This window comes from Podarcis gaigeae (assembly GCF_964106915.1).
Source record: "Podarcis gaigeae genome assembly, chromosome: 4".
NCBI classification, from domain to species: Eukaryota; Metazoa; Chordata; class Lepidosauria; order Squamata; family Lacertidae; genus Podarcis; species Podarcis gaigeae.
Window position 1 is genome coordinate 40,762,668 of NC_139677.1, and position 13,042 is coordinate 40,775,709.

Below are 13,042 nucleotides of genomic sequence, written 5' to 3' on the forward strand. Positions count from 1 at the left end.
TGGCTCCAGCCTATTACCGTATTTTTCGCCCTATAGGGCGCATTGGCCCATAGGACGCACCTCACATTTTTTTGGGGGGGGGAAATAAATAATAAAAAAAATATTCCCCCCCCCCAGCCACGGGGCTGGGGCGGGGGAAGCCCAAGCTTCACCAGCCCCCAGAACAGGCTGCTGCCCGCAAGCCTTGCAAGCCCGCGGGAACTCCCCCCAGGCGCGCAAGGCTTGCAGACAGCTTCCTGAAGCCTGGAGAGCAAGAGGGGTCAGTGTGCACCAACGCCTCTCGCTCTCCAGGCTTCAGTGAAAGCCTGCATTTGCCCCATAGGACGCACACACATTTCCCCTTCATTTTTGGAGGCAGAAAAGGGCATCCAATAGGGCGAAAAACACGGTAAATATTTTCCAGGACAGTAATGCCTATTCACACTATAAAGAGCTCATAACCTCAGAAACATCATAGCTGGACATTGGAGATGCCTGTCAGGAGTGAACATGGACCACTGGTATCAAATTGTATGGGAAACAGCCTTACTAGAAGAGCTAACCGACAAACTGAAATGGGCAAATAAAAGAGGACGCCTTCACACCAATATGGCCTCCCCTTTGTTACACACATAGCGCAACACAGACCCAAATCTTAGTGCAGTCAACTAAAGGCAACCAACCATGCCCTGAGCTCCCTCACTGCCCATGAAAACTATTAAATAACTAGAAAGAAAACCTCCCCAAGTGATGCTTGGGGGACGGGACACATAGCCCTCTCTCCCTACTTTTCTTCTCCCCCAACCTTATAATGTATACAATTTTCACATCTCACATCGAAACTGTAGAAAAGACCCTATGACCTGAAAACAGGCAATGCACCTACTTTTGTAACCCTAGAAAATCTTTAATAAAAGCTATTTCTGAAAGAAATCTGCTGGGGTCAGCACACTTGTACGCTCACACCAGGCCATAGTTTGAATTCGCACTGTGCACAAACCATCTCAGTAAGTTTGAACTTGGAGCTACTGCTTGTTTTAACTATGGTCTATTCCCAGCAGTGGGCTACCTGCAGCTCAAGGCTGCATTCCGCTGTCAGCCAATGATCAAAAGCCCTTTGCAAATGGTAAGCTCAGGTTTCTGGCAAGAGTGGTCTGTGTCTCTCCCCCCCCCCCCGGCAGCCCATTGGAAGAGAGAGAAAAGGGGGTGGCAGAAAGAGAAGAGGCGACGATGCCTAGTTTTAGCTCTAGCCTGTCCCACTGCCGGCAGATTAAGTAGCAAAGTGGGCAGATAAGGACTAAGAATGGCTGAGAACTAAGAATAAAAATGGTGCCAGGAAGAAGAAGCACCACTGTTTGTTGCCCTGGGCTTCTTTGGGAAGAGGGGTGGGATATAATTTCATCACCATTATTTATTTCATAGGTATTATCTCAGAAGGCTGCCCTTCTCCCAGCCTCAGAACTTAGACAGTTTTTGCAGTTCAGACCTGTAGTCTATAGAGAAAGCTTTACCTTTAATGGAGTATTTCCTCAGTATCATAAATACAGGCTTCTTAAGACGAACTATTATTGATGTCCAGTGTATTCCTCCTCAAGTCAGCACATGATTATGTAAGAAACACCATTTACAGGTTTTCGTACAAGAGGTCACACCTGCATGAGTATTGCATGGAAAGAAAGCCTAGCTTGTAAACTTAAGTTTCATTTCACGGAGAACTGAAACTGTAACGATGCTTGCTAGCTGCTCTAAACACGTGAGGAGGAGGGGAGGAATAAAATATTGGCAAGCATGTGAAAGGAAAGAAGACTTGGCAGTTGAGATCTTCCTAGGTTTCGGTAGGATTGTTGTTGTTATATTATTATTATTATTATTATTATTATTATTATTATTATTATTATTATTATTGTAGTTAGTGATTGGCAGTATCAAAGATTGGCCAAAATCCAGTAGCACAGATTTTATCCACAAGCATTTAAATACTACTTTGATTCAGAGACAAAAGGATTAGGGGGCGTTTTGTATAAAATTTGCCTAGGCTAATTCCTCTGAATCTGAAGTTATCTGAAGTAACTGAGGAATCTGAATCGGCTCTGAAGTTATCATTTCTCAACCATATGACACAGCGGAGATTATTCATCAACTAAATCTTACTCGGAGTAGTTCCACTGAAATTAAGGGACCTAACTTAGCCACATACATTAACTTCAAGGGATCTACTCAGAATAAAAGTTAGCAGCTGAACACCTCTCAGTACGATTTATATTCATATTACCTATGTTTTATAAGCAGGCCAAAAAACCCACCTACGGCCTAGATCTCGGTGAAATCATCAACCTGTGTCTGGGTTGTCCCACTCTAGCCTGCTCCTCACTCAGCACAATGCAGTTAGATGTCAGTGGGTAGGATTCTAGCTTATCCATTTCCCTCCCATGCTGGGGAGTTTTAATTATTATTATTTAGTATTCTTACATATGGAAGAACATTTGAGTCTCGTGTCAACCTGCATTCTGAAGCAGCACAGCCCAGGTACACTTGCATTGCAATGGCAGGTTCATGCTTTGAAGAGAATGTAGGATTATTTTTTTTAAGAACCAAAAAACCCAAACAAAAAAAACAACAATTCCCCACACTATTTTTACCTTTGAGGAAGTGAGCATTGGTGACAGCTGCCTCACATAGTATTAATTTAGCAAGTTGTCTCCTGGTGAGAAACGAAAAAAGTACCAAAGTAGGTGACAGAATCATTCAATTGGTGAATTCTCGTGCTCTCTCCCTGTATTTTGTACCTGACCTGAAGTTGGAAGGGCTTATTTCATTGTTCTCTCCATCTAACACAGCACTCCTCAAAATCCTTCATAGAATGGTAAGTTCAATTTTTAACTGTATTCTTGAAAGCATTTGTATCTGGAGGCAACTCTTGAGTGCAATAAGTATTTTTGAGAATTGAATCATTTTCTTCTGTATTCGTCTCTATTCCCATCTGCTACGTTCTGTTAAGGTGTGTGTTTTATAAACATATAATGAGTACTATTTACTGTATCTTTAAAACAGGAAGTTAACGCATAGGTTATTTGGTTTGGAAAAAATGACTCTCCAACCCAATGTTTAGGGACCAGAAAACTTCAGAGGCTAAACCTCACATTTATCTCTGGAGAAAAGTGACATACCTTTGAACTCCGTAGTAAATGAGGATAACAGCCTTAGACTCACCTAGATACCAAAAGGGGTCAAGTGATGAGTAGTTAGTGTTGTGCGGCTTTATTATAACTTGTGACTCAGTCAGCTGAAACTGGGTAAAAAGAGTGAGACAGATACAAACCTTGCAAGAAAACGGACCTGTTGGATTGGTCTCTAAGCCCAAAACTTTGCTAGTTTGATGGTCTACAATAGGAACAGGCAAACTCAGCCCTCCAGATGTTTTGGGACTACAACTTCCATCTCAAGCTAACAGGACCAGTGGTCAGGGATGATGGGAGTTGTAGTCCCAAAACATCTGGAGGGCCAATGCCTGGTCTACAAAATATTGTCGCTGCAGCTGGCTTTATCTTACTGACATGGCTGCTTCTGTTATAAAATGGAAAGGGCAATAAAATCACCCTACTAAAGGGATGAGGATCTAGTCACATCTTGTTGGCCACTGTGAGTGCAGAATGATGGACTAGATGGGCCATTGGTCTGATCTAGCAGGCTCTTCTTATGTCTTTAGTACAGGTAGGTAGCCGTGCTGGTCTGCCGTAGTCGAAACAAAATAAAAAAAAATCCTCCCAGTAGCATCTTAGAGACCAACTATGTTTGTTATTGGTATGAGCTTTCGTGTGGTATCTGAAGAAGTGTGCATGCACACAAAAGCTCATAGCAATAGCAAACTTAGTTGGTCTCTAAGGTGCTACTGGAAGGAATTTTTTTATTATGTCTTTAGGTTCATCCATCATCCCTGACCACTGGGCCATCTGGCTGGGGTTGAGGCAACTGGAACTCAGCAACATGAGAAGCACCTCAGGTTCTCCATTCCTGCCCTAGAAGAACCAATGCAGATGTGAAAACTAACTTTAGCTGCTTCTATGGGGGAGTTCCCAACTGCAAAGGTTGGACTGGCTCTGGCTAAGTCAAGCATACAGAGGTTAGAGCAGCCCTCACCAGTTGGCTGGGGGGTCATAGGAGCTGGAATCCAACACATCTGGAGCCCAATGATTTGATACGTGAAAATTCGGCTCCTTCTCCCTTGCCCCTCTGTATGGCCTTTCACTTCTGCCGTTCCTTATTTTTGCAGCTCCACCTCATGCTCCCATTAGGCTTCCGCTTGTTCCACACATCTCTACTTAGTTTTAATTGGATGAGAAAGCAGCAGCACAGCTTTGCCTGCTCTTGCACTTTTACCAAAGACTTTGCTTTGTAGAACAGTAGCAGGCAAAGCTTCTTACTGCATGGAGACATGCATTATCATCTGCTAACGGCTGCAGGCCAGGTCACTGTTAATAGCAGTTGCTAATTTTGTTTGAAAATTAAAAAAAATATTAAGGGGGTGTCTGTCTCCTCACTTTCAGGGCCCCCTGCATTTATTTATTTTTCCAAACTGTCAAAATACAATTATAAACATTATAATAGAAGTTGTGACGAATCGTAAACATCACTTGTTATCTCATTCAGTGATTCCTGAAAGTGAGGAAAGTGCTTCTGTCTTGACTCAGCCTATTATCAGAGTTGTGGGCTCAAGCTCCGTGTTGGGCAAAAGGATCCTGCATCGCAGCGGGTTGAACTAGACGATCCTTGTGGGCCTTTCCAAAGACTCAGCTACACAGCTGCAAATAAAATGCTTTAAATGTGCTGTAAAGTGCAATATACAAATGTGACACTAGATGGCGACAGTGGGCTATGCAAAATCCAATACATTTTTCAAAACTTTTTTTTAAAAAAAAACATTTTCACATCGTGTTTTTTTATATATGTGTGTGTGTGTAGATTCCACCCAACTCTACAGTTCTATGATTCTACCACAGAAACAATTCCATATTTATTTTATTCTTGGCATATTTCTAAAATGCACTCTCCTGCTGCCTCCTCAGTTTAACAGGTAGTTCTTCATTGCAAGAAACTGATCACACCATGAAAAGAGAGGGGAAATACTTGTGCACACCTCTGGGAATCCAGGTAAGCACCTGCCTTCTGACATGACAAGCTGCTTAATTGAGCATTCACATCTACTAATCCACATTTCCTTCCCTGTGCAGTTAATTATGTTTCATAGTGTTGTTCTGGGCTCTTTGCAACTCTAATTAGAGGAGCAGGCTGAACTGCAAGATTAGTTATTAATAGTCAACTACTGTATAAAATCCCAAAATCAAAATCAAAAGGCTGCTACCCAAATAAAGACAGCAAGGGCAGGTGCTTAAATCAAAGGCAAATCATGTGAGCAGCAACCTCATTAAAAACATAGATTTAAAGAGAAAAAGCAACATAGTTTGGTGTTACCTATGGAATGTTGCCATATACCCAAGATCACTATTAAGGGCAAAGCATTTCCCTCCATCTCCAATGTGTTATGCCCAAATTAGGACAAACTATTGTGAATTTAAGCAACGGTTTGTCCAGATAATACAAAATTAAACCATAGTTTACAATTCTGGCTTGTCTAAATAAACCAGGGTGGACAGCCTTTATTTTGTCAAGGTGGGTGAGACATAATCCGTCAGGGGCCACATGGCAGAATCCAGAGCTAAAAAGAACCATGGCCACCCATTCTCTCTCTCTTTCTGCCACCTCTCTCTCTCTCTCTCTCTCTCTCTCTCTCTCTCTCTCTCTCTCTCCGTCCTTGCCAAACATCTGAACTTATTGCTTGCAGTGGGCTTTTGAAACTTGCCACCCTGGGCTACAAAGCTGCCCCACTTCTGGAATACACCATAGTTAAAACAAACTGCAGTTCTTGGTTCAAACATATTGACCCAGTTCACCCATAACTGTGAGCCAAATTATGGCTTTACTCAGATGTACTTGTCCCCAGCAAGGAAACCGTGACCGCTTTGCTCCTTCTCTGGTCCTGGACCTGAACTAAACCATGGGTTGGCTTAACCTGACACACAGACTCATCCCAGGCAAACAAGCTGCAGCCAATGTTTGTTCTATGGCTTACTCCTTATGGTTTGTCTGGGAGAGAGTCAGATGACACACTGCACTTAGCTCATTCCAGTGCAGCAGCAGATGGGCTGGGGGAGCAAAATGGCTGCAGTATCCAATCTGCGAGCCTGCACACTCATGCATCCTCACTAAGCAATGGTTTGGCTCGGTGTTGCCTATGAACTGAGCCAAGGACAAACTGCAGTTCACTGAAATGGAGGCAGGTACTTCCGATCTCCTCCTTACAGCACCATCAAAGGAAGAGAGAAGAAAGGAGAGCAGAGCTAACATACTGTGGTTTAGCGTTTTATCTGAACATATTCTCATTTTATTATTTCATTTATGACTTGCTTCCTATGAAGCATCTCAAAATGATTTAAAATATGATTGAAACAATTACATATATAAATCAATTTAAAAACAAAAAAGACATATACAACTATTTTTTTAATTAAAAAAATACGTATCTAAAATATAGTTCAAATCCAGCACAGATAGTTCTATGTTCTCTTGCTTTTAGAAGCTAACAGTGGACCACTAGGGTTTTATTAAAGAAAAGGTAAACCTTGAAGAGGAGGTAAACCCTTTCTTTTTTTCTGACCACATGCAATTTTTTCCCCCAAGTTGCACCTCAGAGCTCTGCACGTGCAACAGATGTGTGCATTTTGGTGTGATTGTCGTGACCAGTGACTGGATAGCATCTCTCTCCTAACATACTCTCTCCTAATGTCTCAAAACTATGTTTTAGATTTTGTAAAACCACAAATAGCTCTTGAAACAGAAAACATGCAAGCTCTCCCTCCCTCTCATATAGCCTGCTGTTCAACAAAATGATTTTCCCTCCCCAGACGCAAAAGGGATCACACTAGTTAGTTTCAACCCTTTGTTGACTACTCTGAGACATGGGGAAGCAGCTGCAATTAATAATTCTGAAATGAGAGAATGCTCCTCTCCACCATTACATTGACAGTGGCACTGAGGGTCCAGACTAGATGTTACAGGGCAACTGCATGCATTTTAGGCAGGTGTTTGCTCTGTTTGCATGGAAAAAGGACTGAAATGGGAGTGAAGTCAATCTCTCCCATGCTTTGCCTTGTGTACTCCATAACACCAACCAGTTCTCTGCTTGACTCATCACTTCCAGTTGAAGCCAGGCTGCAGAAGAACTACATAATATTAACCAAGTGCCGTGACATAAGGCAAGAGGAAGGGCTGGCTTTGCTTCCCTTTGTATTCCTTTCTATTAAAAAAACAAAACCTCTTGCTTTATAAGTGAATGGAGAAACAAGTGTGGGAAAGTGCTTTTCTTGTCTGGCTCAAATTTCCCACCATTTTGTTTCTCTGGGTAGCCATAGTTTCTAGTACGATGAGAGAGGGGTGGAAATCTGATCTCTGTCCACTATGGTATGTGCATCCTGTAGAAATTATCTGAACTTTATTTATAAAGTTTATGCACAGCCTCACACACAGCAGGAGCCTGCAATCTACATTGTTTTGGTATGTGTCTTTACGGTGCTACAAAACTTGCTGTTGCTTTTGCCACCAATATTGAAATGTCTAAGAGAAGCCTTTTAAGCCGAGTTTGTTGTGACTTCATTTTCCCTTCTGTCTAGGCAAATCACCTACAGCAAACAGCCAGTTTGCTTTTCTCCATTATGTTCATTGCGTTCCTGTTTCCAAGGATGGTTCCAGCAACACAATTCCCCAAAACCTTGCCTTGTGATATGGTTGCTGGTAGCGAATATTTGCTAGCAAATTGCACTGAGCGTGGCCTCATAACATTCCCAACATTCCCAGAAGAAATGTCTGCCAACATTACTAACCTGACACTCGCCATTAACCACATCCCAAGGATTGCCCAAAGCTATTTTAACAACCTCAAGAATCTTCTGGAAATTGATTTCAGGTGCAACTGTGTGCCTACTATGTTGGGGCCAAAAGACAAGGTGTGTACCACGATTCCCCAAATCAAACCTGGCAGTTTTGCCAAACTCCACAAACTAAAATCACTGTATTTAGATGGAAATCAACTCTCCACCATCCCTCTGGATCTGCCTTCAAATTTGCGTCTTCTAAGTCTTGAAGCAAACCACATTTTTAGCCTCAATAATTTGTCAGGACTTAGTAACCTAGAAAGTCTCTTCCTTGGTCAGAACTGCTATTACCGCAATCCTTGCAATGTTTCCTATAGCATTGATGAAGCAGCATTTCAGGCGCTTGGGAAGTTAACTGTGTTATCCTTAAAAGCTAATAACATATCAAAAGTCCCACAGAATCTGCCATCCTCCTTAATGGAACTTTACCTTTACAATAACATAATTCGGAATATTAGTAAGGATGATTTAGCCAACCTTCATAATTTGAAAATCCTGGACTTAAGTGGCAACTGCCCTCGCTGTCACAATGCCCCCTATCACTGTGTGGAATGCGAAGGTCAGGCAAGTATTTTTATCCATTCCAGTGCTTTCGACTCCTTAACACACTTGGAAGTACTGCGGCTGCACAGCACTTCCCTTCGCAGAGTGGATCCAAAGTGGTTTAAGAATACTATGAAACTTAAAGTGCTCGATCTCTCACAGAATTATTTGGCTAAAGAAATTGAGCGTGCCGACTTTCTGAAGTCTCTTCCTAACCTTGTAAGCTTGGATTTGTCTTTCAATTTTGATCTGGGGTCATATTCCCAATATCTGAAGCTACCAAAGACGTTTTCTACTCTTACCAATCTGCAATTCTTAGGTTTGAGGGGTTTCATTTTCTGGGAACTGGATAACCATACTTTACAAAATTTGATTCCTCTACAAAATCTTAGTGTGCTGGATTTTGGGACTAATTTCATAAGGAATGTTGATGTGTCTAAGTTCAAAAGCTTCCCAGCTCTTAAAGTTATAAATCTTTCCTTCAATAAAATATCTCTCATTTCAAGTGGATCCAGTGGTAATTTAAACTCTCTTCCAAAGCATTCATTAGTTGAAAGTAATGGTGTTGTGCTGAAAGATATTCATTACTTCAGATATGATGAGTATGGCCGAAGTTGCAAGTGCAAAGACAGAGAGGCCGCTTATCCATTGCCTTTTGCTGGTGACACTTCTTGCAGCAGCTATGGAGCAATGCTGGATTTGAGCAGAAACAACATGTTTTTTATCAAGCCCTCTGATTTCAAGGACCTCACTTTCCTCAAGTGCCTCAACTTGTCTGCTAACGCTATGAGCCAAACTCTCAACGGAACTGAATTCAAATATCTTTCCAACTTGAAATATCTGGATTTTTCTAACAACCGGATTGACTTGCTAAATTCAAATGCCTTTAAAGAGCTGGAAGAACTAGAAGTTCTTGACCTCAGTGATAATAGTTACTATTTTAAGGCAGAAGGCATCACTCACATGTTGGGCTTCATTGGTAATCTTATTAATCTCAAAACGTTGTTCATGAATGGGAATGAGATTTCTACATCCACTGATAAAGGGATGGCAAGCAGTTCACTCAAAACTCTGGAATTTAGAAAGAATCGCTTAAATGTTTTATGGCAGGATGGGAATAAAGAATTCTTGTCCTTGTTCAAGGACTTGACCAACCTAAAGACTCTTGACATTTCTGAAAATTCTCTAACCTTTTTGCCTCCAGGCGTTTTTGAGAAGTTGCCTCCCAAGCTCGAAGTGTTCATATTGGCACGTAACAAAATGAATAGTTTTAATTGGGCAAACCTTCACCTTCTGGAAAACCTAAGAACCTTGGATCTTAGCGACAACCAGTTGAGTACAGTCCCCCGTGAGCTCTCCAACTGCTCCAGGGGCCTGGAAACCCTCAACATGCAAAACAACAGGATTAGAAAACTGACAAAAAACTTTCTCCAAGGTGCCTACCAGCTGAAACATCTAGATCTCAGTTCTAACAAAATCAAAACACTTAGTAATTTCAGCTTCCCCAAGAATGTTATTGACAAACTAGACACATTAGTTTTACACGGCAATCCTTTCCGATGCGACTGTGACCTTGTGTGGTTTGTCTCATGGGTCAACCAGACAAATGTGACTATTCCTTTACTGGCAACAGATGTGACATGTGCAGGCCCAGGTGCATGGAGAGGTAAAAGTGTGGTTTTCTTGGATCGGAATGCCTGCGAGCTGAACTATTCTTCGATCCTGTACTTAATGACTGTCTCAGTCATCATGTCTCTGATGCTGGTCCCAGTAATCAGCCACTTGTATTTCTGGGATGTGTGGTACATCTATCATTTCTGCACTGCCAGTTTGAAAGGATATAAACGCCTCTCTTCGTCCAAAGCTATTTATGATGCTTTCATTTCTTACGATAAGAAAGATGCAGCTGTAAATGAGTGGGTCCTAAAAGAATTACTTGAAAAGCTAGAAGATGGCAAAGAGAAACGATTCAAGCTATGTTTGGAAGACAGAGATTGGCTACCAGGGCAGCCGGTCCTGGAAAACCTTTCTGAGAGTATACAAGAGAGCAGAAAAACTATATTTGTGCTAACAAACAGGTATATCTCGAGCGGCAACTTCAAGACAACCTTTTACTTGGCACACCAGCGCCTCGTGGATGAAAAAGCAGATGTAATCATCCTGGTGTTCCTTGAAAAGGTTTTGCAAACCTCAAAGTATCTCCGCCTCAGGAAAAGATTGTGTAACAGGTCCGTCCTTGAATGGCCAACTAATCCTCAGTCTCAGTGGTATTTCTGGCAATGCTTGAGAAATTCACTAGCAGCAAACCATGACTTGAGCTATAACAAGCTTTTTAAAGAGATGGTATAGCTTGGTTACATTCTACAAAAACGTTCTGTAGGTTAAAGCCACACTGAACTGAATGAACAGAATCAGGCTCAATCTCAGCCTTTGCACCGGGTGAAATTTTAAAACATTTGAAGGAATAGCAGCAGCTCATGGAACATTCAACACCTGCTGCTGGAATATAGGAAGCTTAGCTTATTTGAGACAAGTGCTGCAAAGAAAGCCTAGTTTGTCAACTGAACTTTTTAGATACTAAATGTTGGGATATGCTAGGAGGTTGTGGCAGATTTGTATATACTCTTAAACATCTGAGGTGGGAAAGATAAATAGAACAGAAAGGCTGTAGCTATAAGTTTCTGAAGCCACTATTTATTATTCTTGTATATACATATCTTTGAGAAACCAGAAGATACATTATTACACAGAGTGAACAGTGTATTGGGCAGTGTAGTGCTTAGGTAACATTTGAAGCCACTGATTTACAGTAAATCTCAAGTCATTTTATAAACTCAATTGGGGGCACTAAGCCAGGAATAGGGACCTCTCGCCTAGGGGCCAAATGTGGTGCCCCAGCCTTGAGAGTCTCTCCAAGCCATGTTTCTTAACCAGCCCTCCTGGCACCTTCCTGGAGTATTTCCACCTGTCTGGAATGGGTTCTTGAACTCTGACAATGCCTCTTGCTTGCTCAGATGGAGGCTGGATGTGTGAGTTATGCTTAGGAGCTAACCTACTGTTTGAAAGGTAGAATGTGCACTCGTTGCTCTGCCCAATTTTGCCTCTGGCCCCGCCCACCAAGGGTACACAGCCCCCAGAACATTGCCCAGAAGGGAATGTAGACCTCAACCCTCAATTAAGATAATCAAGGCATGTCCACCTAAGCTCCTATATAGGCCTCTTCACAGAGGGGGCCACTTCCAGCCTTTCAGACCGCTAGCCATAAGAAAAATAAAAATGGTGATATGTGAAAACAAAAATAAGACATAAAACAGAGTCTTTTGTTTACATATTCAGCTGGTCTGAGAGTACCTACTCACCATGGTCTAATCTTGTGTCTAATCTTATTAAAATACAGAAATATTTTAATAATATTTATGAACATTTTGAACTCTTTGATATGATGACATCTATAACAGTTAACAAAAAACAAATAATTTTTTTTACCAAATTACTTCTCTTAGTTGCTTAGATTTGCAGCTTTAAGCTGAGAAAATATGCCACATTTTGGTCAAATCACATAAAAGCAAATTGCAAAGCTTATCGAAAGTCAAAATATCAAATTTGAGGTCCTCTCTAAGTTTAAGGTCCCAAACCTGAAAGGTATTCCTCCCCTCCACTCCAATTGGCATTGATCCCAAAAGTAATGTGAGATTAACACTACTGTTCTATTTTATCGGGTTTGGGTACAAATTCTTGATATAATTATTCGGAATGCTTATACTAATGTAGAACCTAACAATAAGAAGCTGTTTAATTCACCACAATGGATTATCAAAAATAACTTTTAAATGTATCGCTCTTAGCCAACAATCTTAGTTGCCGATAACATTTGGACAATCCACATCAGAATCTGGAAGATCTGGGTCCAGAACACAAATACTTATATTCAGCTATGCTGAGCTTCTACAAGAGTTGTCCAAAACCAGAAATAGTATATTATTGTCCCTCGCCCCTTGTGCCATGAAGCAGTTCTGTGGTACTACAAGCTGCTGCTGCTTTTCTGTCCCCAGAGTGGCTTCTATTTGTGTGTGGAAATATCTGCTTGGTATGGAAGGTAAATGTTAGCATTGTTAACAGTGTTTTACTTAAGTATGTTGTGAATACTCTTGTGCTAGCTTTCAATAAACTTTATCTTAACCTCTTCCTGGCTGCAGAAGAATAAATTTGCAGAACTCCAACCATCCAACTTATCTGTCTGTTTTCTTTCTGCCCGTCTAACTTTCTCCCTTTATCATTATCCTCCATTTGCTCTTTCAGCACCGTAACAAGAAGAAAATAATGACGTTGGTGACACCCACCTTTGCTTGAGCTTTGACCCACCTGTGGGTCAAAGGAACCCACATATTGAAGGTCACTATTTGAGATTCTGGTCATTTTCAAGCTCTCTCTGGCCTATAGACAACTTTTACTGTTTTTTGTTAGTCATGTAGATTAACTTCTTCTCCTGCTTTAAATTTAACCAAAAGGTGCTTCCTGTTGCTAGTATATGTGGC

The 13,042-nt window shown here is 41.4% G+C and overlaps 1 protein-coding gene across 1 annotated transcript; it reads left to right on the forward strand.

The window, feature by feature from the left end:
- Positions 1-2,707: 2,707 nt before the first annotated feature.
- Positions 2,708-12,685, forward strand: LOC310842379 (toll-like receptor 7). The gene is made up of 3 exons (XM_083734219.1): positions 2,708-2,842; positions 5,043-5,127; positions 7,704-12,685. The coding sequence occupies exons 2-3, from the start codon at positions 5,083-5,085 to the stop codon at positions 10,854-10,856; spliced, it is 3,198 nt and encodes a 1,065-aa protein (XP_083590345.1). The 5' UTR covers positions 2,708-2,842; positions 5,043-5,082; the 3' UTR covers positions 10,857-12,685.
- The last annotated feature ends 357 nt before the right edge of the window (positions 12,686-13,042 follow it).

What these genes read in the sequence shown, in the direction of transcription:
- LOC310842379 (XM_083734219.1), top strand. Translation starts at nt 5,083, where the DNA reads ATGAAAAGAGAGGGGAAATACTTGTGCACACCTCTGGGAATCCAG. An exon ending in GCACACCTCTGGGAATCCAG is followed by an intron (nt 5,128 to 7,703) that starts GTAAGCACCTGC and finishes CCTTCTGTCTAG; the next exon opens with GCAAATCACCTACAGCAAAC.